General features: G+C 39.4%; 2 protein-coding genes across 2 annotated transcripts; both read right to left on the bottom strand.

The window, feature by feature from the left end:
* Window positions 1–3,869: 3,869 nt before the first annotated feature.
* LOC306866899 (uncharacterized protein) lies at window positions 3,870–12,349 on the bottom strand. The gene is made up of 3 exons (XM_079412324.1): window positions 12,297–12,349; window positions 11,025–11,164; window positions 3,870–7,379 (listed from the first exon to the last, which is right to left on the bottom strand). The coding sequence occupies exons 2-3, from the start codon at window positions 11,107–11,109 to the stop codon at window positions 6,355–6,357; spliced, it is 1,110 nt and encodes a 369-aa protein (XP_079268450.1). The 5' UTR covers window positions 11,110–11,164; window positions 12,297–12,349; the 3' UTR covers window positions 3,870–6,354.
* Window positions 12,350–14,373: 2,024 nt separating this feature from the next.
* On the bottom strand, window positions 14,374–22,020 carry LOC306866914 (uncharacterized protein). Its single transcript, XM_079412352.1, has 3 exons — window positions 21,975–22,020; window positions 21,196–21,337; window positions 14,374–15,638 (listed from the first exon to the last, which is right to left on the bottom strand). The coding sequence occupies exons 2-3, from the start codon at window positions 21,278–21,280 to the stop codon at window positions 14,638–14,640; spliced, it is 1,086 nt and encodes a 361-aa protein (XP_079268478.1). The 5' UTR covers window positions 21,281–21,337; window positions 21,975–22,020; the 3' UTR covers window positions 14,374–14,637.
* Between the last annotated feature and the right edge of the window lie 1,797 nt (window positions 22,021–23,817).

Below are 23,817 nucleotides of genomic sequence, written 5' to 3' on the forward strand. Positions count from 1 at the left end.
GATTGATCCTGGTCTGGCAAGCTGGCTCAAACGCAATCACTGCTACACAAGCCCTGCAATGCAAAATTAAATAATTAATTTAATGAGCAACACCATAATTCGTGGAATTGCACAGTATTCAATAATAATGGATGGGACGCAGGACATCAGTGGTGTTGAGCAAGTGTCTATCTGCATACGTTATGTTGACACAGACCTGGAACCTAGAGAGGAGTTTGTTGGACTTTATGAAGCTTCTTCTACAACTGGTGAGCAAATAGGCATGATTGCTTCTGATGTTCTCCTCCGTCTAAACCTTCCCCTTTCCAGTCTGCATGGTCAAACCTACGATGGAGCAGCAAACATGTCTGGGCATGTGTCAGGTGTACAAGCTCACATCCGCAGAGAGCAACCACTTGCCACTTTTGTTCACTGTGGCCCCCACTGTGTGAACTTGGTCACACAAGCAGACTGTTCAGCCGCACCAATAATTCGCGATTCTTTGCAATGGATACATGAGCTGGGCTGTATGTTTGGCCAGTCAGGCAAATTTAAAACCATTTTTAAGTCTGTGGCAAAATCTACATCTGGCTACTATACAACACTGAAACCATTGTGCCCAACTAGATGGACAGTGCATACACCAGCCATTAATTCTGTCCTCACCCAATATGAAGCTGTCTTGACAGCACTGGAGGAAATGGCATCATCCGGCACACATGACACTGCCTCCAAAGACAATGGCCTTCACGAGCGTGTCCAGAAAGGGAACACTGTCCTTGGACTGCTGTTGGCACAGGACATCATGATAGGCCTTGAAGGCCTGAACACCTCACTGCAAGCGAGAGGAGCAACAGTCGGAGGCATGCTAAGTGCAGTTGAGTGTGTGAAAAATGGCTTTCAGAACAAAAGATCAGGTGAAAGTTTCAGAGAGCTCTACACACAGGCATCTGAGGTGGTAACATCACTGGACCTTGAGGCGATAAAAGTACCACATTTTAGAAGGCCTTCTACAAGACACGCAGGTCCAGCTCAGCCCTACAGTCCGAATACAGATGAGGAGTACTGTCGTGTGCAGTTCTTCCAAGTTCTTGATACAGTGATGACAGCTGACACATCGATTTGAGCAGGAGGGTCTGCTCAACATTTTCATGCTTGAAAATATCCTGACCTCTGGGCAAGTCAACAACATTGACATCTTCTCTTGAACATGCATCGTGACACAGAGCTTTTTCAATTCCTAATACAAAAGATCGTTGTGGTCTTTTAATTGAGTTTTTTATCATCCGTTTTCAGTAGATACCGAGAGGAAGCGCTAACAGGAACTGGTCCAAACAATCGGCCTGAGATTGATTATTAACTAGTCTTATGACCGCAGATGGCTCCTCAAATCCTTCTAAGGAATGTGCTGTTCTGCAGTTATTTTGTGTGTCCGTTCGATAAGGTCCTACAGTACCGATACACCCCTAATAGGCAGGGATTACGCTAATTGTTTACAAATGATTAAATTCATTACCATACATGTTTAACTACAACCCGAATTCCGGAAATATTGGGACGTTTATTAAATTTGAATAAAATGAAAAATAAAAGACTTTCAAATCACGTGATCCAATATTTTATTCTATAATAGAAAACATAAATGTTTAAACTGAGAGATTTTACACTTTTATTAACTAAATGAGCTCATTTCAAATTTGATGCCTGCTACAGGTCTTAAAAAAGTTGGCACGGGGTAGAGCTGCACAATTAATTGAATTACTAATCGCGATTACGATTATGGATGCCACGATTACATAATCGTTCAAAGCTGTGATTAAATAAAATAAACAATTAGAAATGGCCTCTTGCATTATTCTGTGTGCTTAAGAGGTGTTTAACAAACTCAAACACACTGGATAAAAGACATTTTGTCGGACTGATAGTCGTTGTCACTCTGTTGTGCATGATAGACATGTTAAACGACAAACGTGTCAAAAGCGGAACAAAATAGCAGTACTAGTTTGAACTGCGCGCCACACTGACCTTTTTATCTGCACGCCTCAAAAGAAAACAGCGCATGCGTTTATTACAGTGACCAGTCGCGATCACGCACTAAACAACGCTGTGAAATCCAGTAAGCACTCGAGTTCAGCGCAGCGTTCTCCAGAACAAATCACGTCTCTTTAATTTAAACTAGTTTAAAGCCAAATAAATCGGAGCTGTTATTCTCATCAACACTGATGCAGAAACAGTGCAACAACGATCCAGTTAGAAGACATTTCAATCCAAAAATCACCCACATTTACCATAGTTTTACTGTAGTAACACTAACAGTAACAATGGTACGGTGGCAGAAAAGTAGGATATTCATATTGAGTATTATTATATTAATAATATACTAAATATGTTAAAGGAGTAATGGAATATAATTACATTATTGTGTTAATTATTATATCAGTTGATGTGGATTTGTAATTGACAATGTCTTTAGGCTACTGTTTTTAACACCATAGAAAACCATATAGTTAGGCTACTTTTTTACCATGGTAATTAAGATCTATACTTTTGGTTGTATATAAAAGATGAGGCCGTTACAGTTTTCACAATAGTACTGTCAAATGTACATCTGCATCCCAACTCAAGCTCCTGTTCTAATGTGTATTTCTAAGAGACAAAACTTGTAATATTACATTTTCAGTGCTACCAAATCAGGTGCTAGTCTGGAGCCCTGATAATATAAATTGTACTGTAAAATGTTACTGTAATTAGAAATGTTGTCTGTTTAATTGTAAATGAAATATATAGCTTTAGTAGACAATTTTTCTTTTAGTTTTAGTATAACATTATATCATGCATAATTTTACCTTTTTTTGTTTTAAAGAAAAAACCAAACCAATGTATAGTTGACATTTGAGGCTCAATGCTATAGAAAAGCAATAAAAGTTCAGGAAGTGTTCTCAGCCTTTTTTAAATATATATTTTATATAAAAATATGGCATGCAGCTTCAAACAATGGCATAAATCTGTTCAAAATAATTGTTATTAATAATCGCAATTACAATCTCAAGGGAATAATCGACAATTATGATTTTTGTCATAATCGTGCAGCCCTAGCACGGAGGTAACAAAGGGCTGAAAAAGCAAGATATTTTGAAAAGATTCAGCTGGGAGAACATCTAGCAACTACTTAAGTTAATTGACATCAGGTCTGTAACGTGATTAGCTATAAAAGGGGATGTCTTAGAGAGGCAGAGTCTCTCAGAACTAGAGATGGGAAGAGGCTCTCCAATCTGTGAAAGTGCGTAAAAAGATTGAATACTTTAAAAACAACGTTCCTCAACGTCAAATTGCAAAGGCTTTGCAAATCTCATCATCTACAGTGCATAACATAATCAAAAGATTCAGAGAAACTAGAGAAATCTCTGCGTAAGGGACAAGGCCGAAGACCTTTGTTGGATGCCCGTGGTCTTCAGCCCTCAGACGACACTGCATCACCCATTCTGTCATTGACATTACTAAATGGGCCCAGGAATACTTCCAGAAACCACTGTTGGTAAACACAATCTGCCATGCCATCTGCAGATGCCAACTAAATCTCTTGCAAAAAGGAAGCCATTTGTGAACATGGTCCAGAAGCACCGTAGTGTCCTATGTGTTCTATGGTCAGATGAGTCTAAATTTGACATTGTTGGAAATCATGGACGCATTGTCCTCCGGGCTAAAGAGGAGGGAGAACTTCCAGCATGTTGTCAGCGTTCAGTTCAAAAGCCAGCACCTCTGATGGTATGGGGGTGCATAAGTGCATACGGTATGGGCAGCTTGCATGTTTTGGAAGGCACGTCTATTTCAGGGAAGGCTTTGTGTATTTCAGCAGGACATTGCTGCAGCTATTACAACAGCATGGCTTCGTAGTAAGGCAAGGCAAGTTTATTTATATAGCACATTTCATACACAGTGGTAATTCAAAGTGCTTTACATAAAAGAAAGTGAAATAGTCATTAAAAATAATAATCACAGCAATAAAACCAGAGAATTAAAAAAATAATAAAAACAAGGAATTTTAAAATGATATAGAAATTGATTTAAAATGAATTTAAAACAGTTAAGAACAGAAAATTATTACATAAAATACAGTGCAGTCGGTTCGGACGTAGCACAGCGCTCATTCAACAAATGCACAGCTAAATAGAGGAGTTTTGAGTCTTGATTTAAATGTGGCTAATGTTTTAGCAAATCCGATCTCTTCTAGAAGCTGGTTCCAACTGTGGGCAGCATAATAGCTAAAAGCGGACTCTTGTTTTGTGTGAACCCTTGGTGTTTCTAACTGACTTGATCCTAATGATCTGAGTGGTCTGTTCGGTTTATATTCATTGAGCATATCTGCAATGTATTTAGGTCCTAGGCCATTGAGTGACTTACAAACGAGTAAAAGTACTTTAAAATCAATCCTAAATGTAACTGGAAGCCAGTGTAAGGACCTGAGGACTGGTGTGATACGCTCAGATTTTCTGGTTCTAGTCAGAATCCTGGCAGCAGTGTTCTGGATGAGCTGCAGTTGTCTAATGGTCTTCTTGGGAAGGCCGGTGAGGAGACCATTACAGTAATCCACCCTGCTGGTGATAAAGGCATGAACAAGTTTCTCCAAGTCTTGACTGGAAACAAAACATCTAATTCTTGCAATGTTTTTGAGATGATAGTATGCTGATTTAGTTACTGCTTTGACACGACTACTGAAACTAAGGTCTGTCTCCAGAATCACCCCAAGATTTCTGACTTGATTTTTAGTTGTTTGACCCCTAGAGTCAAGGTATGCATTCACCTTGAGAACTTCATCTTTGTTTCCAAATGCAATGATTTCAGTTTTCTCCTTGTTTAACTGAAGAAAGTTCTGGCACATCCAACTGTTAATTTCATCAATGCATTGGCAGAGGGAGTCAATGGGGCTGTAGTCATTTGGAGATAAGGCTAGGTAAATCTGGGTATCATCAGCATAGCTATGATAGGCAATTTGGTTCTTCCGCCTTATCTGACTTAGTGGGAGCATATACAGGCTAAACAAGAGCGGTGCAAGAATTGAGCCTTGTGGGACTCCACATGTCATGGCCTTCCACTTAGACTTATGCTCTCCTATACTCGCATAATAACCTCTCCCTTCTAAGCATGACCTGAACCATTTGAGTGCCATCCCAGAAAGCCTGACCCAGTTTCCCAGTCTCTCTAGAAGTATGTTATGATCGACAGTGTCAAACGCAGCACTAAGATCTAGTAGTACCAGCACTGATATTTTGCCAGAATCAGAATTGACGCGAATATCATTTATTATCTTAATGAGTGCTGTCTCTGTGCTTTGATGCGCTCGGAAACCAGATTGAAAATTGCCCAGGTATCCATTTGAGTTTAAGTAGTTGTTCAGCTGATTAAAAACTACCTTTTCAATAATCTTACCTATGAAAGGAAGATTTGATATTGGTCTAAAGTTGCTAAACATGGTGTTATCAAGATTGCGCTTTTTCAGAAGGGGTTTAACAACTGCAGTTTTCAGGGAGTTTGGAAAAGTCCCAGAAAGAAGTGAGGCATTCACCACTTCTAAGAGATCAGCTTCTAAACAGTTAAGCACATTTTTGAAAAACGATGTGGGAAGTGAGTCAAGATAGCAGGTTGATGATTTAAGGTGCTGTACTATTTCTTTCAAAATTTTGCTACCAATTGCTTTAAAGACAGACAGAGTCCGGGTGCTAAATTGGCCTGACTGCAGTCCGGGGCCCGTATTTATCAAGCCTCTATGAATTACTCTCAAGAACACTGCTAAGAATTGACTTAAGTGTAAAAAAATCTTAAAAGTAAGTTAGTTATCAAGCATCTCAGTTGTAATTTAAGCGTAAGTGTAAATCTTAAGTCTCAGTCTTAGAGATGATTCACAACACTTTGCTGTGCCACAAACGGGATTTTGGATAACGACATACGCATTTCAGATAAATTCACATTAAATGGTTAAATTCCTAATAGAAGTTTACATTCAACACACATTTAACTATAAATAATTTTCAAGAGAATACATTATGGCAAGGAAACGAAGCGTCATCACAACCTTCAATTTAGGGTTGTGCCGATAGAGACAGTATTGTGTTCAAAGTCAGAGATATAATGCTGAGGCCTTTGACGACAGCAAGACAATTATTATTATTATTTTCCGTCAAATATATAGGCGCCTATCTTTAGTGATGCAGCGCGGAGAGTCGCTTCAGAAAGCCGTGTCGGAGCCGTAACGCGCTGCAGACGTGTGCAGTGTAAATAAGAATATCAAATATAAAAACATAGCTGTCTTTGTAAAGAAATATGCAGCTTTGGAGCCACTGCTGTGATGCTATACAAATGCTTCCAGTGTGAATACTCTCAGGAGTCTGCAGCTGCAGTGACGCTGACGTGAAGCTCACGCTTGCGGTGTGCATAAGTCTGTAAATGATGTTTCAAGCCTGAGTGATACATGAAGCTCTTCTCACACTGGACACACTTGTAAGGCCTCTCTCTGGTGTGAACTCTTATGTGAATCTTAAGGTTTCCTTTGTACGGGAAACTCTTTCCACACTGAGAGCAGATGAATGGCTTCTCTCCAGTGTGAACTCGTACGTGATTCTCAAGGCTTGCTTCGTTTGCACAGTTCTTTCCACAGTGATCGCACATGAAAGGCTTCTCTCCAGCGTGAGTTATTACATGATTCTTAAGGCATATCCTGTCTTTGAAACTCCTTCTACACTGCTGACATATAAAACCCCTCTCTCTTGTGTGAATGGAATGGTTAAGTTGTTTTTTTAATCTGATAGTATGATATTGCATGTGGACATTAAGGTTTTTTTTGTGTGTGAAACTCTTTTCACACTGATCACATGTGAATGGCTTTTCTCCAGTGTGAGTTCTCATGTGAGTCTTAAGATTTCCTTTTTGTGAGAAACTCTTTCCACACAGTTTGCAGGTGTATAGGCACTGTCCAGTGTGAAGACTCATGTGGGCATTAAGATGTTTTTTCTGTGTAAAACTATTTCCACACTGAGAGCAGGTGAAAGGTTTCTCTCCAGTGTGAACACTCATGTGAGCGTTAAGGTTTGTTCTATCAGAGAATCTCTTTCCACACTGTTGGCAGGCGAAAGGCTTTGCTCCGGTGTGAATTTTCATGTGCCTGTTAAGGGTTTTTTTGAGACTGAAACTTCTTCCACACTGCTGGCAAGTGAAAGGGCTCTTTCCAGTTTCAACTTTCACGTGGCCTTTAATGTCTCTAGTTCCTTTGTTTTGTGAGGATGTCTTTTCAATCTTTGAGTCGTTAAAATCTTTTTCTCCAGTCATGAACTGATGAGGTTTCTCGTATTGATCATTTTCTTCCATATTATTGAGATCTTGACTCTCCTCTTTCAGTGGCATCAGGTCTAAAGCAGAAAGAAGCATATTCAATTTAACCCCGGTTTCATGACACATTGCAACAAAAAAAGTACACATGTAAAGCATCAAACACAACCACGTGTCTGCTAGATCCTATACCCACAAAGTTACTGTAACCTTATATTTTAAATAGTTAACTTTTTTTTCTTTTGGACACGTCCCAAATTCTTTCAAGCTGGTAGTCATCAAAGCCCCTGATAAAATAAAACAAAACATAAAAACCCAATAGGGGACTGCTTTGGGACTGGGATCCTGCAGGTCTCAACACAAATCTCATGGGAGCAGGCGGATTTACCTTTACAGGTCCCGGGATTTAACAAGAACGATGGAGTAAACGAATGAATGAAGTTGAGAAGAAGATTAAAGCAGGTTTTTATTATATAAAAGAAGAGATGCACCGATCGACTATCCAGGGACCGGAATCAGCCGGATTTCACATGATCGGCCTGGACAGAGCACCTTATTTTGAGAGTTTAAGTGAGAGTACATCTGTAACTTTGTCCACATTGGGGGAATTGTAATTTTTAACAATTTTTTATTATGTAACAAAAAATTGGATATGCTGTCGAGTATAGTTTTTAGAAAGAAAATCTGGATCGGCAAAATCGTTTTTGGCAGGTCACACTTACAAAAAAAAAAAAAAAGAAAATCGGTGAATTGCAATCGGTGCATCTCTATATAAAAGCAAAACAAGGCAGGTCTGACATTTGGACACATTTCTCAGTTGTTACTGGGAAAAAAAATGGACCTTGTAAGTTGTGACAAATGTATTTAAAAAAGTTAATTTGTAGTTAAAAAGTTATTTGTAGTGCTTTATTTTAGCCTGCCACTATCACAATGATCTTATGGTCTGTTTAATCGAGAGAAATGTTTTATTTCTGTTCTTCTGGGGTGCATTTCCCGTACAAGGACCTAACTTCAGAAGGCCTTTTATTTTTATTAAAGAATTATTAATGTCCTTTTTTATGCCTTTATTTGGACAGGACAGTGTAGAGTAGACAGGAAAGCGAAGAGAGAGGGGAGCGCGCGTGGCAAAGAACCACGAGCCACGATTCGAACTCGGGTCGTCGTGAGCACAGTTGTGCTGTATGTCGGCGCACTAACCACGAGGCTACTGGCAATGACCAGAAGGCCTTTATTAACCCCCTGGTAGACGTATGGCGCACTTTTTATGATGGATGGTAGGGGTGGGCGATATCTTGCCAATATACCGGTAAAAAATTCAGTGCAATCAGCTGTGTGTCGTCAGTGCAATGGATTATGGAAATTGTCGTTTGAGGTGAAGTGCAACAGTAGTGTGGTGCAAGAGTCAATGTGGTGAGCGAGTGACCTCTGGTGGTGAGTAAACAGAAGTTCATAGACCAGATTCGTGACAGTAACAAGAGCTGGGCAAAAGTTTTGCTTTAAAATACACAACACAAGACAATGCTTCTTTAGAATGAAACAAAGTTTATTTGCTACTCTAATACATCAACTAAACCTACTGAAAACACACACACAGACACATACACAATCCTGAAGATGAGAGTTACTGAGTTGGGAGGAAGTCCCAAAATTCTAGTACTTGTTACTAGTTCTTAGATCGCAACCTGAGAAAATCACAAAAGCAGAGATTTGTCTTATCTTTACTGCTTAAGATCAATTCGCACCAGTTCAGCAAGAGATGAAGCTTGGTTCGTTTTACTTGCGTTTTGGTGAAAGCTGTGCGGGGTTTTCTCGATGGCTTGTCTCAGAGAATCCCGGCGCTTCTGATTGGTTGCCGATGTGTCGTTTGGATGGCGTCTTTTTGGGAAAGCCCTCGGTGGTGAATGGTTGGTTGCCTGGAGGGAGTCTGAGTTTGCAGGACTTTGAAGATTTCTGCAGAGTAACGAAGCTTCAAGTGTTTGAGGATTCTGGATGGCAAGAATGCTAGTCGCATGTTGGAGTAGGCATTTCAGCGGTTCGAGCTGTTTGGCGGTTCCAGCAGTTCAAGCCATGAGTTCCTTTTGTCACTTGGTTTTAAAAGAGCCGATTTGGTCCATCCCAAGTGTGACTGTCCCAATCAGACGTTGTTGCAGGGCTTAGCTACGCCCCATTCGGTTCCCCTTCGTGCATAAATTAACATGATGCTTCATCCACCACATGAGGAAACTATCTCTGCAAGTTTCGTTAATACTTCTATAAAGTGTAGGGGTGTTGATGGCGCAGTGGATAAGACACATGCCTTTGGTGTGAGAGACCCGGGTTCGAATCCACTGTGAGACACCATTGTGTCCCTGAGCAAGACACTTAACCCCTAGTTGCTCCAGAGGCGTGCGACCTCTGACATATATAGCAATTGTAAGTCGCTTTGGATAAAAGCGTCAGCTAAATGAATAAATGTAAATGTAAGTGTCGTACTACGAACACTGTAAGTAATCTTTTGAACACTTTTTCATCCTTGTTTTTGTTTTATGCCAAAGTGCTCTATCCTGTGTTTTTCCGGCCTTTTTCAGAGAGTGTTCTCATGCAAATGTGTTATTGTATGTTTGTTTTCATGCACGCACGACACACTTTACTTCCACTTTGCATTTGCTCTGATTTCCAAAGAAACACGCTAAACGGTTCAAAAAAACCAAAACCTGTTTATTGGTTGAATATGTGACAGTTTGAACCAATCTGGGCACGGGGGTGGGACTAAGCGTCAACAATCATTTCTGTTTGGCTCAGAGGAACGAAATGCATTGGTTTCTTCAGATCAATCAATGTTGTCAAAATGTGAAGACGTAATCACATACGCTACGGAATATCCAAATGAGACAATCTCTCTCTGAAAAGCGGAGAATCTCTGCTTTCCGATGCTTTTTAAAGCATTCAAATAGGATTAGCGGTTCAAAACTTATTTCACATTTAAGAACAATAGTTATTTTTAGCCGCGGGCAGCTGTCTCGGTCTTTGAGGGTTAAAGGCTAATGAGCTCTGCGGACTCCGCCCCTCTCTTCCGTGACGAGCAGACTTTAAACTCCAGCTGTGAAACTGGCTAACTAGCACATTATTAGAAAAGGCAATTTGCAAAGATTCATAAAAACCCTTATACGCACATCTTCTGTAGGTGAAGCTGGATCACGAATGATTTGTCCGAACATAAGACGTATTTAGGCAAATTGGGGATCAGCGCATTCACTTAAAAACGAAAGTAACATTAATCCTCTGTGTCTTCAGCGGCTCAGATGTCGGGAGTAAATGACGACTGCTATGTTCATTATTACATCCAACAACAAAACGCCTCAATCGCTTAATCTGAGACATCTTGTCTTCCCCTGCACCAGAGTCGACATAATGGCGGTCGGACAGTTTACAGCTCACTCAGGATAATCTATTATTATCAGGATAATCAGGATGGGTCTAAGGTAAGACGGCCTTGTCAATCTACTATTGTGGGAGCGGTCTGCACAGGACTACGTCATTCTGACAGGAATCTCAGAACAGCCTGATTTGAGAAAGGGGATTTTAAAATAAACACTAGATGTATTTTTATCATTATAGGATGGATGTGTACACACACTTCCAACACATTTATGATCAAACAACTTGAAAAGTGAATTTTGCATCCGACGACCCCTTTATTAAGGATCAAATGAGTGAGTTCAGCAGCTTTGAGAATGAAAACCAACCTGTTTGCTCCTCAGTATCTTCTTGTTTCAGACTGAATACTTCTTCAATCTTCACGTCTTCAATCTCCTCCTTAATAAACGCCATCTTTATAACAGTGTCTCGTGGATCTCAGTTACTTTCACCAGTGTGTTTGGACACTCTGTGACATTTAAGATGACAAAAAGAACAATTCAAGCAAACGATCTCAATCGGCTCAGTTCAGTAGCCAGAGCACTGATGAGGGACTCAGTCAAAGTGGGAGTTGATGGCCTTAAATGCCCTGATTTTTATTTAAAAAAAAACAAATCCACATAAAAAATACAATAGTAAATACTAGTGTTTTTGAATCATACTATAGTAAAGTGTATTTTACCATGTATACTATAGTATTTACAACACTTTGTTAATGAATGCGACAGCATACTGTAGTATTGACTATAGTGAACTGTAATAAATACTGCAGTACAATTGAGTTTTTACTACAGTAAACTGTAGTGTATTGTACTATGGTATACCCTATAGCTGTAGAAAACTTATATACAGAATACAGTATGAGTAATTTGTTTACAGCAGTTGTTATATTACCACAGCAACTATAGAATTACCACAACAAATTCATTCAAGTACTTCACTGTAATATGGTTCAGAAACACTACAGTATTTTTTCATGTGGGAAACTAGCACAAGAAATCAAACTATTACAAATCATCTAGAAAGTTCATTATTAGGTATTCAAGGGGTCCTATTATACTCTTTGTTTTGGGGGTGTACTAGAGCATAATTGACATTATTACAATACCTCTCTCCCCAGCCTGACATATAGCTGGCATCTGTAGATAGCATGTATTATATCAGATGTTTGTCAGTGCTTGTTAAACAGATTTGTAAGAGTTACACGTGTTTGTGTTTATATTGTGTGTCTTCAGCGCGCGGTGATTCAAACGAACCGAGTCACTGAATCATTTCCCGAAGCAATTGATTCAATTGAGTCTGATTTTCTAAAAGCTCGGTTTCTCCTTCACTACTATCTGCCCTGAATAGTGTTGAAAATGACTAATATCACACAGAATTTAGGAGGGATCGTATGCTCATCGATTCGTGTTTATTATAAACTGATAATGAAGCAAAGTGAGGCGCACTTTTCTAGATATCACACTAATTATCGCTCGTGAATGTTAGATGAAGCACTGCAGTAATACACTAAACAATTAATATTACATCGCTTACTAAAAACTATGAAATTGCTCCAACGGATATCGCTTTAAACATTTTAAATGACTAAAAATACAAACCTGTCTTCAGTCGGATCACAGCGCGGCGCGGGGTTATGACGTCATGCCAGTACAACAAAATAAAAGTCCTGTATATAGTGCATACAAATGTACACAAAACGAAAAAAAGTTTTAAATGTAGTAAAGTTTTCAAATATGTTGTCCAGTGATGCTCTGAAAATAACTACCAGTGAAAGATATGATCCTGTGTGAGATTCTGCCTGAAAGACAAAAGTGCAGAAACCATTTATAGAAAATTATTAGTTTATCACTAAATATAAAATGTTTTGTAAAACAAATGAAACCATTAGTAGGGCAACAAAAACATGCAACAATCATGAAACTCAAAGATTGCCTTTTATCAACATTCGGTTAATATATGCATTTAAAATATATGTTTGAATGCCCTCCTCTGGTGAATTATGCTGCTGAAATATGTTTTTTTATTTTTTATCTGCCATATACAGACTGACAACATATGTTTACGTAATCATTGAAATCAAATTATACCAGTGCAGAGTTCATTATAAGTTTATGTCCTTTTATTTGTAATAAAAGTTAGCTGAAGTATAAAGAAGTAAAAGATGCAAATAAAAGAATTGGTCGTGAAAGTGGACAATCAGATGTAGCCCACATTCAGCTGTAGTGTGAACAGAGCCTTAATTTCACACACACACACACACACACACACACACACATTTTCTGTTGCTTTACTATTTCACAAGGAGCTGCGTGGCGTTCAGATCATTTGTGTATGCGGGAAACTCAGATCCGATTCGAGCTTCGGGTGGGTTAAAATATTTGAAGTTCTGCAGCTAGACCGTATGCGACGGCCCGACCAGATGTGATGCATTCTATTAAAAACTATGAGCGTAAGGTTAGTATTACCAATATTTTATTCACTTTAACATAATTATTCTAAAGCACAATTTTACAAAAATAGAGTTTAAAGAAGAATGGCAGAAATAGTTATTTTATAATTATTAAATCATTATTTACGTTGTATTACATTAATTTTACCATGGTGAATATGCCGAGGTAGCGGTTGCTGCACGACCAGTTTGAAAGCTCTGTGCGACTGCCACTAGGGGGAGAAATGTGACAGTCGTGTCCGAATGTCGTGTGCAGTGGAGAAGCAGCTAAGCCGGTTTCTTTCAATCGCCTCTCGTTTTCGTTTCAGAGGACACTTGGCAAACTCTTTGTGTCCTAATTGGTCTCCTGCCGTGATGTCTGCCCTTTAAAACCCACACGTGCTCAGCTCGTGCTTCACGGTTCTGTCACGAATGCCATAGTCTAAATGGAGTCGAAAAGTCAGAGCTTTGAACCCTGGAAAGACTACCTGTGTCTGGCAGACACTATTAGAGGCATGCGGCGGCTAGCAGAGCAGGACACCGCCGGTGATGCCGCTGACCCCGCTAGTTTCACACCGCAAGCACAAGGGGCAATAGACTGACACAATTCTTCATCTAGCCAACATATTAAAACACAAGTCAAAAACAATAGGAACGTTTATCAAGGAACAGCATTAAAACGGCTTTTAGGGTGCTTTCACACCTGGCCCGTTGTTTCAGAACCGCGTTTCCCCACTTAGCTCGGTTTGTTTGGGTATATGTGAACACGGAAATCGCGCTCGGATCCGCGCCAAAACAATTGGTCTGAGATTGCATGAACGAGGTGGTCTCGGCTTGATTGAAAATGAACTCTGGAGCGTTTCGGTTGTAGTGAGAAAGCAATCCGATCCAACGGACCAGGCTATATCACACTGTATAATGCGTAATACGTAAGTTCAGTGAAAAGCAATAACGTTAGACAATGTCTGTGGGTGAGCACGTCTTCGCCATTCAAAATCAAAGCGTGCCTTTTCATTTTATAATGCCGTCTTAATGCTCTTCGTGGTAGGTGCATTTTAATGTTTTCCCGACGAATCCTGGACTCCTGATTAAAATGATAAATTAATATAACGACAGCTACAAAAAACAACAATAAGACCGCGAAGCTGTAGTTGTTCCATCCTGACAGCTGAGTGTAATCCCAGAAAATAAACCGTGTAACTTTGACCAATGAGAGGACAGTTTACTCGCATGTGACTTGTATTAACAATTTTGGTCGGTGCGGACGGGATCGTAGCGGTGGCGGGTTGTAGTGAATGGTGTGATTGACATTTGCTGGCTTTTAGTCTCTAAGCTAACGTAAAATGTTTTAATAGTAACATTAAAATGACGGTATTTTTTTCTCTCTCTCGTGTAACCGACTATTGTTTTCAGGGTCCACTAGTAGGAGCTGTATCGTTTAGTTGACTAGACCCGCACATCCCTAGTGAATACTCTCAGGAGTCTGCAGCTGCATGACGCTGACGTGAAGCTCACGCTTGTGGTGTGAAACAGGCGTAAGTCTGTAAATGACGTTTCAAGCCTGTGTGGTACATGAAGCTCTTCTCACACTGAAGACACTTGTAAGGCTTCTCTCCAGTGTGAACTCTTATGTGAATCTTAAGGTTTCCTTTGCTCGGGAAACTCTTTCCACACTGAGAGCAGATGAATGGCTTCTCTCCAGTGTGAACTCTTACGTGATTCTCAAGGTTTGCTTTGTTTGAGCAAGTCTTTCCACAGTGATCGCACATGAAAGGCTTCTCTCCAGCGTGAGTTATTACATGATTCTTAAGGCATTTGCCGTCTTTGAAACTCCTTCTACACTGATGACATATAAAAACCCCCTCTCTTGTGTGAAACGTAATATAATGGTTAAGGTTTTGTTTAAATCTGATAGTATGATATTGCATGTGGACATTAAGGTTTTTTTTGTTTGTGAAACTCTTTTCACACTGATCACATGTGAATGGCTTTTCTCCAGTGTGAGTTCTCATGTGAGTCTTAAGATTTCCTTTCAGTGTAAAACTCCTTCCACACTGTTTGCAGGTGTACGGGCACTGTCCAGTGTGAACACTCATGTGGGCATTAAGATTTCTTCTATCACAGAATGTCTTTCCACACTGTTGGCAGGAGAACGGCTTCACTCCGGTGTGAATATTCATGTGCCTGTTAAGGCTTTTTTTTTCATTGAAACTTCTTCCACACTGTTGGCAGGTGAAAGGCGTCACTCCGGTGTGAATTTTCATGTGCCTGTTAAGGGTTTTTTTGTGACTGAAACTTCTTCCACACTGTTGACAAGTGAAAGGGCTCTTTCCAGTTTGCACTTTCACGTGGCCTTTAATGTTTCTAGTTCCTTTGTTTTGTGAGGACGTCTTTTCAATCTTTGAGTCGCTAAAATCTTTTTCTCCAGTCATGAACTGATGAGGTTTCTCATATTGATCCTTTTCCTCCATATCATTGAGATCTTGCCTCTCTTCTTTCAGTGGCATCAGGTCTAAAGCGGAAAGAAACATATTCAATTTAATCCCGGTTTAATGTCACATAGCACACATAATCACAATGCGGGGTGAATGAAGACCTCCTGTAGCGAATCAATGTGTTTTTGTAACAATTATGACACCCGGAGCTGTATGAATCGATTAATTGTTTTTTTTATTTGACGTCGATCCAATACCGATTCTCAAAAGCAGTGAATCGATCTTTTCGGGTATTTATTTCAGCAAGCATTTAACACAAGATCTGATTAATGTGAATCTTATCATTAGTCTTCTCCACTAGATGTCACCCTCTTATTTACCTTGCACGATGTTACAACAACATCTGTCATTCATTCAGTGCTTATCATGGCGGAGATACTGTTGACAAGAACAAAGCAATATGCTTGATTTGTTATGCTCAAGTGAAATGTTATAGTAAAACTACAAATCTGCAGAAACATTTAACATCACATATAAGGCGCCTTGATTTCCGCTATGAATGATCATCTCCAGCTGCTCTGAGTTATTTCATTAGGATTTTTCCATTTCATTTATTTAAGACTACTGTCTTCACATTTACAGCAGCTACAAGTTTTTCAGATTGGATGATCAGTCAATCAGCGCACTTACACTTCAACTGATCTGGATAACGATTCAGATCTGTATTACCCGCGCAATATTTAAATACTGCAGAGGACGGCTCCAGTGCAAAGTCGACCTGAATTGGTGGGTTTTCTTTTGAAAACTATTTTCAGTCCCAGGACATTTTACAAATCAAAATAAATGTACGAGTCTCACTAGCGCTCTGTTCTTCTGACAGTTCGGGAGAGAGGTGGGGCGGGGTTTTGCGTGACGCCGACCTGCGAATGCAGATACGATGGCTGGATTGCGTTTACATTACACTGAGATCGGATCACAATGCGTCCTCGACTACCTCGGGAGCAGGGCACGCTGCGTTTACACTTGTCTTTTCAATGTGTATGTGGACAACATCAGGATACAGGTCGCATGTTAATGCCAAGTGTAAACGCAGCCAAAGGCCGACAGCTGGAATATCTACATAGTAACAGTTGGAACCTGAGGCATAGATCACTTCAGTAGAATACATTTTTAGCCAAAAATGAGAGGGTTAAAAAACAAAGGCTTCGTCGGCACGTCCCTGCTACGTTAGCTGAAGGTAGAGTGCACACTCACTGTTTCCCCGGTGCTCGTGTTCTCGATGTTTCTGCGCAGATACCCGCGATCCTGAAGGGTGATGAGAGCATCGGTGCTGTCGTGCTGCACGCGGGGGTTAACGACACCAAGCTGCGGCAGACGGAGACACTGAAGAGGGACTACAGGAGCCTGATCGAGACGGTACGCAGCACATCGCCCGCGGCGACGATCATCGCATCAGGACCGCTTCCCACGTATCGACAAGGACACGAAAGGTTCAGTAGACTGTTTGCTTTAAACGAATGGTTATTGTCATGGTGTAAAGAACAGAAACTGCTCTTTGTTAATAATTGGAATATTTTCTGGGAGCGTCCTAGGCTTTTTCGTGCTGATGGCCTGCACCCCAGCAGAGTCGGAGCGGAACTCCTGTCGGACAACATCTCCAGGACGCTACGCTCCATCTGACTAGTAAGCCAATTCTCAAATAACTGTTATGATGACTTTTGTTCTACCCACGTTTGTTAAATGATATCAGTACTTGCGTTGTCCAATCTATACAGACTGTGTGTTCCTCGATTAGCGAGGTCAAAATATAAATTTAATGCAGGATCTAGAAAAAATATGATCGTGATTAAACCAGAAAAACACAAAATAAATGAACAAAAACTATTTTTAAAGCTTGGGCTCCTAAATATTAAATCGCTCGCACCCAAAGCAGGTATTGTAAATGAAATGATCACAGATAATAAATTTGATGTACTCTACCTGGCTGAAACCAAATGAATATTTTGGTCTAAATGAGTCTACTCCACCAAGCTACTGTTATAAACATGAGCCCCGTCAGACTGGTCGTGGCGGCGGTGTTGCAACAATATATAGTGATATTCTCAATGTTACTCAGAAAACAGGATACAGGAGGTTTAACTCATTTGAAATACTTCTGCTCAATGTTACACTGTTAGATATGCAAAAGAAATCTCTCCTATCTCTTGCTCTGGCTACTGTGTATAGACCGCCAGGGCCATATACAGATTTCCTAAAAGCATTTGCAGATTTCCTCTCAGATCTATTAGTTAATGTTGATAAACTGCTAATTGTCGGAGATTTTAACATTCACGTTGATAATACAAATGATGCGTTAGGACTTACGTTTACTGACCTAATAAACTCTCTCGGAGTCAAGCAAAACGTCACCGGGCCCACTCATCATTTTAATCATACGCTAGATTTAATTATATCGCATGGACTTGATCTTACCGATATAGATATTGTACCTCAAAGTGATGATGTTACTGATCATTTCCTTGTATCGTGCATGCTGCGCATTACTGATATTAGTTATATGGCTCCGCGTTATCGTCCGGGCAGAACTATTGTTCCAGCCACCAAAGACAGATTCACAAATAACCTGCCTAATTTATCTCAACTGCTCTGTGTATCCATAAATACGCATGAACTAGACGAAATGACTAGCAACATGGGCACTATCTTCTCGTTTCTCGTAGAGAAAAACGTACTGCGCCATGGTACAACAGTTATACCCATTCTCTCAAGAAAGAAACTCGTAATCTTGAGCGCAAATGGAGAAAAACTAACTCGGAGGTTTTTAGAATTGTGTGGAAAAACAGTATGTCCAGCTATAGACAGGCTCTAAAAGCTGCCAGGGTAGAGCATATCCGATTAATTACAGACCCATTTCAAATCTTCCGTTTATGTCTAAAATTTTAGAAAAAGTTGCCTGCTCAATTGTGCTCCTTCTTGCAAAAAAAAATTATCTCTATGAAGAATTTCAGTCAGGTTTCAGGCCTCACCATAGTACAGAATCTGCACTTGTTAAAATTACAAATGACTTGCTTCTTGCTTCAGACCCAGGCTGCATCTCATTACTAGTATTACTTGATCTTAGTGCTGCATTCGACACTATAGACCATGATATACTCATAGATCGATTACAAAACTATACTGGTATTCAAGGGCAGGCTTTAAGATGGTTTAGATCCTACCTGTCCGATCGCTACCACTTTGTTCATTTAAAAGGAGAGTCATCACAATTATCACCAGTAAAGTATGGAGTACCACAAGGATCTGTCCTAGGTCCTCTGCTATTTTCAATATACATGTTACCTCTTGGTAATATTATTAGAAAACACGGGATAAGTTTTCATTGTTATGCTGATGATACTCAACTATATATCTCAACAAGACCAGATGAAACTTCTAAACTAAGATAATAGATTGTGTAAAAAATGTAAAAGATTGGATGACCAATAATTTCCTCCTACTAAATTCAGATAAGACAGAGATAATACTCATTGGACCAATAAACAGTACACAGAATCTCTTGGATTATAATTTGCAACTAGACGGATGTACTGTTACGTCCTCTAAAGTAAAAAATCTGGGTGTTATATTTGACAGCAACTTGTCATTTGAAAATCATATTTCCCATGTTACAAAAACAGCATTCTTCCATCTTAGAAACATTGCCAAGCTTCGAAACATGCTACCTGTTTCTGATGCAGAAAAGCTAGTTGATGCATTCATGACCTCTAGATTGGACTATTGTAATGCACTGCTAGCTGGTTGTCCTGCATCTTCAATAAACAAGCTACAGATAGTCCAAAATGCAGCGGCTAGAGTTCTTACCAGGTCAAGAAAATATGATCATATTACCCCAATTTTACAGTCTCTGCACTGGCTACCTATTCAGTTCCGTATCATTTACAAAATATTATTACTTGCCTATAAGGCCCTAAATGGTTTAGCTCCTGCGTACCTAACTTGTCTTCTACCACGCTACAATCCAACCCGCTCCCTAAGGTCACAAAACTCTGGACTTTTGGTAGTACCTAGAATAGCAAAGTCCACTAAAGGAGGTAGAGCTTTTTCACATTTGGCTCCCAAACTCTGGAATAGCCTTCCTGATAACGTTCGGGGTTCAGACACACTCTCTCTGTTTAAATCTAGATTAAAGACACATCTCTTTAGCCAAGCATTCACATAATGCATCTTATAATCTTGTACTGCAGTTATATCTGATCAAATGTACATTATTATTATTCTTTAGCTTGGGTTGAACAAATCATTTTTGCTTAGATGGAACAGCAGCTACGCTAATTATGTCTCTATTTGTTTCTCTGTTGATTAACATCCCGTGGTAACTAGGAATTACAGAAGATTCAGTCTGGATCCAACCCTTAAATGATCTGAGATGACCGAACACCTGAGAAAAGATGATGCCAACCCCTCAGAGGACCTCAGAGGATGCCAACGCTCAGACAACATACAGAATTACCAAATTTTGTATAATCTTGTATAATAATGTATAATCTCTCACTTTAGGGTTTAATTGGCGCTATACATCTATCAAACCAGTATCTGAGCATAAATTAATGAAGGTCCCCTGAAGTGCCATGAAACAAGCAGCACTATTCTATGTGGTGATGTAATTCCACCTGAAACAGGAAGACAGGGCGGGATATATTGAGTAGCCCCAGCCCCCTTTTAAAATAGCCAATAGCGTTTTATTTATATCTTCTCGGGCCAGAGCCGCTGAGCTCAGTAAAGCCGTATTTGACGGCCACAGTCTAATAGATTACCCCCTAGATTCAATATGAAACTCTTAGTAAAACAAAATAGTGATCATATGAGGCTGTGTAGTTTTAAAAGTGTTTAATATATGCCGACTCGCACATATGATCCACTCCATGCGATCAAGGCTGAAAAATGCTGTCTAGGGGGCGGGCGCTTAGGATTGTAGAGAACATTTGATTGGTCAGACGATTTGATGAGAAGATAAAGTACGAGGTGACGTCAAAAAGAAGTGACGAACTGCAAGCTTTGAACGCTTATATCTTCTAAATGCAAATTTTGTCACTGTTCTGGAGCACACTGGCTTACAGATAACCTTAAGACCAACATATTATTACTAACACTCAAAAAACTTTCATTTTGATTTCATGGGGACTTTAAGATACATTTGCAGATGAGGATTTGTCTAAAGATGCATTCATTATACAATTGAAATCTCCAGCCAGAAAACCTAAGCCTTTACAATCATAATTAAACAGTAACATCATCTGAAGTTGAACATGAAGTTGGGAGAATCGAAATATGGTGCATAAACAATGAGAATTGTTATATGATGTTTAAAATATTGCGCCTGTGATCATAATAAACCTCCCTTCAGGATATGATTCTTTATATTCTAAGGTAAGGTGGATTCTTATTTCAAGGAATAAAGGTTTTTCAGTTCAGAAGTAACATTTTGTTCAATGTTAAACTAAATTGTTTTGTTTCAGCTACTTCTGTATTATATTTTCTAATTTAATGTGTAACATGTCATTCATTTCTGCAGAGCTGGACACTTTATTAAGGATCAAATGAGTGATTTCAGCAGCTTTGAGAATGAAAACCAACCTGTTTGCTCCTCAGTATCTTCTTGTTTCAGACTGAACACTTCTTCAATCTTCACGTCTTCAATCTCCTCCTTAATAAACTCCATCTTTATAATAGTGTCTCGTGGATCTCAGTTACTTCTGTTTTTCTGTGTTTGGACCCTCTGTGACATTTAAGATGACAAACAATCTCAATCAGCTCAGTTCAGGAGTCCGCGCACTGATGAGGGACTCAGTCAAAGTTGAGTTAATGGCCTAAAAATTACAAATAATCTAGAAAGCTCATTATTAGGTAATGATTGATATAGTTGGTATTTGTATATAACATGTATTATATCAGATGTTTGTCTGTACACTTGTTAAACACAGGTTTGTAAGAGTTACACATGTTTGTGTTTATATTGTGTATGTCTCAGCGCGCGGTGATTCAAACGAACCGAGTCACTGAATCATTTCCCGAAGCAATTGATTCAATTGAGTCTGATTTTCTAAAAGCTCGGTTTCTCCTTCACTACTATCTGCCCTAAATAGAGTTGAACATTACTAATGTCACATCGAGTTTAGGAGGGATCGTATGCTCATCGATTCGTGTTTATTATAAACTGATAAATGAAGCAAAGAGAGCCGCACTTTTCTGTTACAGATGTGTGGATGTGTTTTAATCACAAAATAACGCTCATACATGTTGGAAGCAGCACTACAGTATTACATTAAATAATTAATTTTACATCGCTAATTGAAAACTATGAAATTGCTCCAAAGGGTATCGATTTAAACATTTTAAATGACTAAAACACAAACCTGTCTTCAGTCGGATCGTGGCGCGAGGTTATGACGTCAGACCAGTACAACAAAATAAAAGTCCTGTATATAGTGCATAAAAAAATGTACAGAAAACGAAAAAAGTTTTATGTGGTAAAAGTATATATATATATTCACATATGTTGTCCAGTGATGTTCTGAAAATAACTACAATATGAGCCTGTGTGAGATTCTGCCTGAAAGAACTTGGTCAATAGCCTACTAATCTTATCCTACAGGCACTAAACATAGGGCGCATGTCCTAAAAGGTTGAAAACCCCTGTTCTACAGTGCGTGGAATGGTGCGCTGTGATTGGCTGAGCGGATTTATCGCATTCTGCAGAGTTTCAACCTGACAGAATAACTCGGCGGATATCTCATTTTGCGTAAAATTAAAAATGGACTTTTCAATACCGTCCAGATACAATACTGATTTTGGCGGACACTCAATTTTTATTTTTATTTGAGAAAAAATGGCGTTTATCGCGTTTTGGAACCAAACAGCATTTGAACAGGCTTCCTTGCACTATAATAAACAAGTACCTGAAAAAGTACTTAATTACAGAGTAGCTGTAATTCGGTACCTCCACCACTGGGTCTTACAGGAGTGGAATGACACAAGGGTGAGTATTAGGGCCTATCGCACTGCTTTAGTTCCAGAACTGAAAGTACAGTACTAAAGTACTGGGACAATTTTGTGTGAACTTTTTCCCAGTAGCATTTAAAAGGTTGTATTTGCACCGACAGCGGGTACTAAGAAGTGACGTAAGCAAGTCAACAGCGCCGTCACTTGTACAACAACGTAAACAAAGAAGAACAACGTTAACAACAGGAGGATGCTGTGATCGGAGCTGTGTTTTTGTTGTGTCTCACGGGTTTCACAATAATGGACATGGAATTTCGACGTATACGTCAAGCGATTGAAAGAACGGAAAGGAGGACTAAAGAATCTCTTACGATAATTTGCAGCGTTGCATTTCATCGAGGCTGATAGAAGCACAAAACGCCGTAGACGAAGTCTTCAGGTAAATGCCGTTTATAAATGCTCTCAGTATGATACAATGCTTACACAGTATGTGTTTACACAGTGTTTTAAATCATGGCGGGTGAGGGCGTTTTCGTACGCATTTAGCCAATCAGCATACACTTACATCACGATAGTTCCTATGGAACTGTTTTAGACCCTACTCTGAAGTAGAAGCTAATTTAGTTCCTCCAAACGGAGTTCCTGGAACTACAACAGTTCCTAGTTCCCACGGTGCGAACACGCCAAGAACTGGGTAGTTCCACAATTAGTTGGGGTACTATGAAAAGGTTCCTGCGGTGCGAAAGGCCCTATAAACAACTGATTTTTGGGGGGTGAACTAACCCGGATCCGAGAGGACATGATTCACTTGCATATAGCCAAAAATTATGATAGGGTATAGTTGGTAGTACTATTAACACAGGTGAAGAAAGAGCTTTATTGCCAGGTATGTTTACTGGAGGCTTCCACAGCACAAACAGAATGACGGTGACAAGATAAAACACAGATATTAAAAATAAAATAAGTAAATTGCAAATAATAATTTTTTTTTTTTTTTGAAAGACCACAATATACAAATTATTTGGTATTTGTGTGTACAGGTGTGTTATGTACAAATGCAAGGACATGTAAATAAGAAGCTTGGTGTGTTAAATGCATTTATAAATAGTGTTTTTGTGTGTGTGTTTAAAGAAAGATATTGGATTATCTGAGAAAAAAAGATCTAGGCCTACTTGATTATGTATTTTGAGTATTTCAAATACAAAAATATTTAATTACACATTACTTTTGTTTTTTTTTGTCCAGCAAAATACAAAT

Source organism: Barbus barbus (genome assembly GCF_936440315.1).
Source record: "Barbus barbus genome assembly, chromosome: 4".
NCBI classification, from domain to species: domain Eukaryota; kingdom Metazoa; phylum Chordata; class Actinopteri; order Cypriniformes; family Cyprinidae; genus Barbus; species Barbus barbus.

What these genes read in the sequence shown, in the direction of transcription:
- LOC306866914 (XM_079412352.1), bottom strand. Translation starts at nt 21,280, where the DNA reads ATGGAGTTTATTAAGGAGGAGATTGAAGACGTGAAGATTGAAGAAGTG. An exon ending in AGATACTGAGGAGCAAACAG is followed by an intron (nt 15,639 to 21,195) that starts GTTGGTTTTCAT and finishes TTTCCGCTTTAG; the next exon opens with ACCTGATGCCACTGAAAGAA.
- LOC306866899 (XM_079412324.1), bottom strand. Translation starts at nt 11,109, where the DNA reads ATGGCGTTTATTAAGGAGGAGATTGAAGACGTGAAGATTGAAGAAGTA. An exon ending in AGATACTGAGGAGCAAACAG is followed by an intron (nt 7,380 to 11,024) that starts GTTGGTTTTCAT and finishes TTTCTGCTTTAG; the next exon opens with ACCTGATGCCACTGAAAGAG.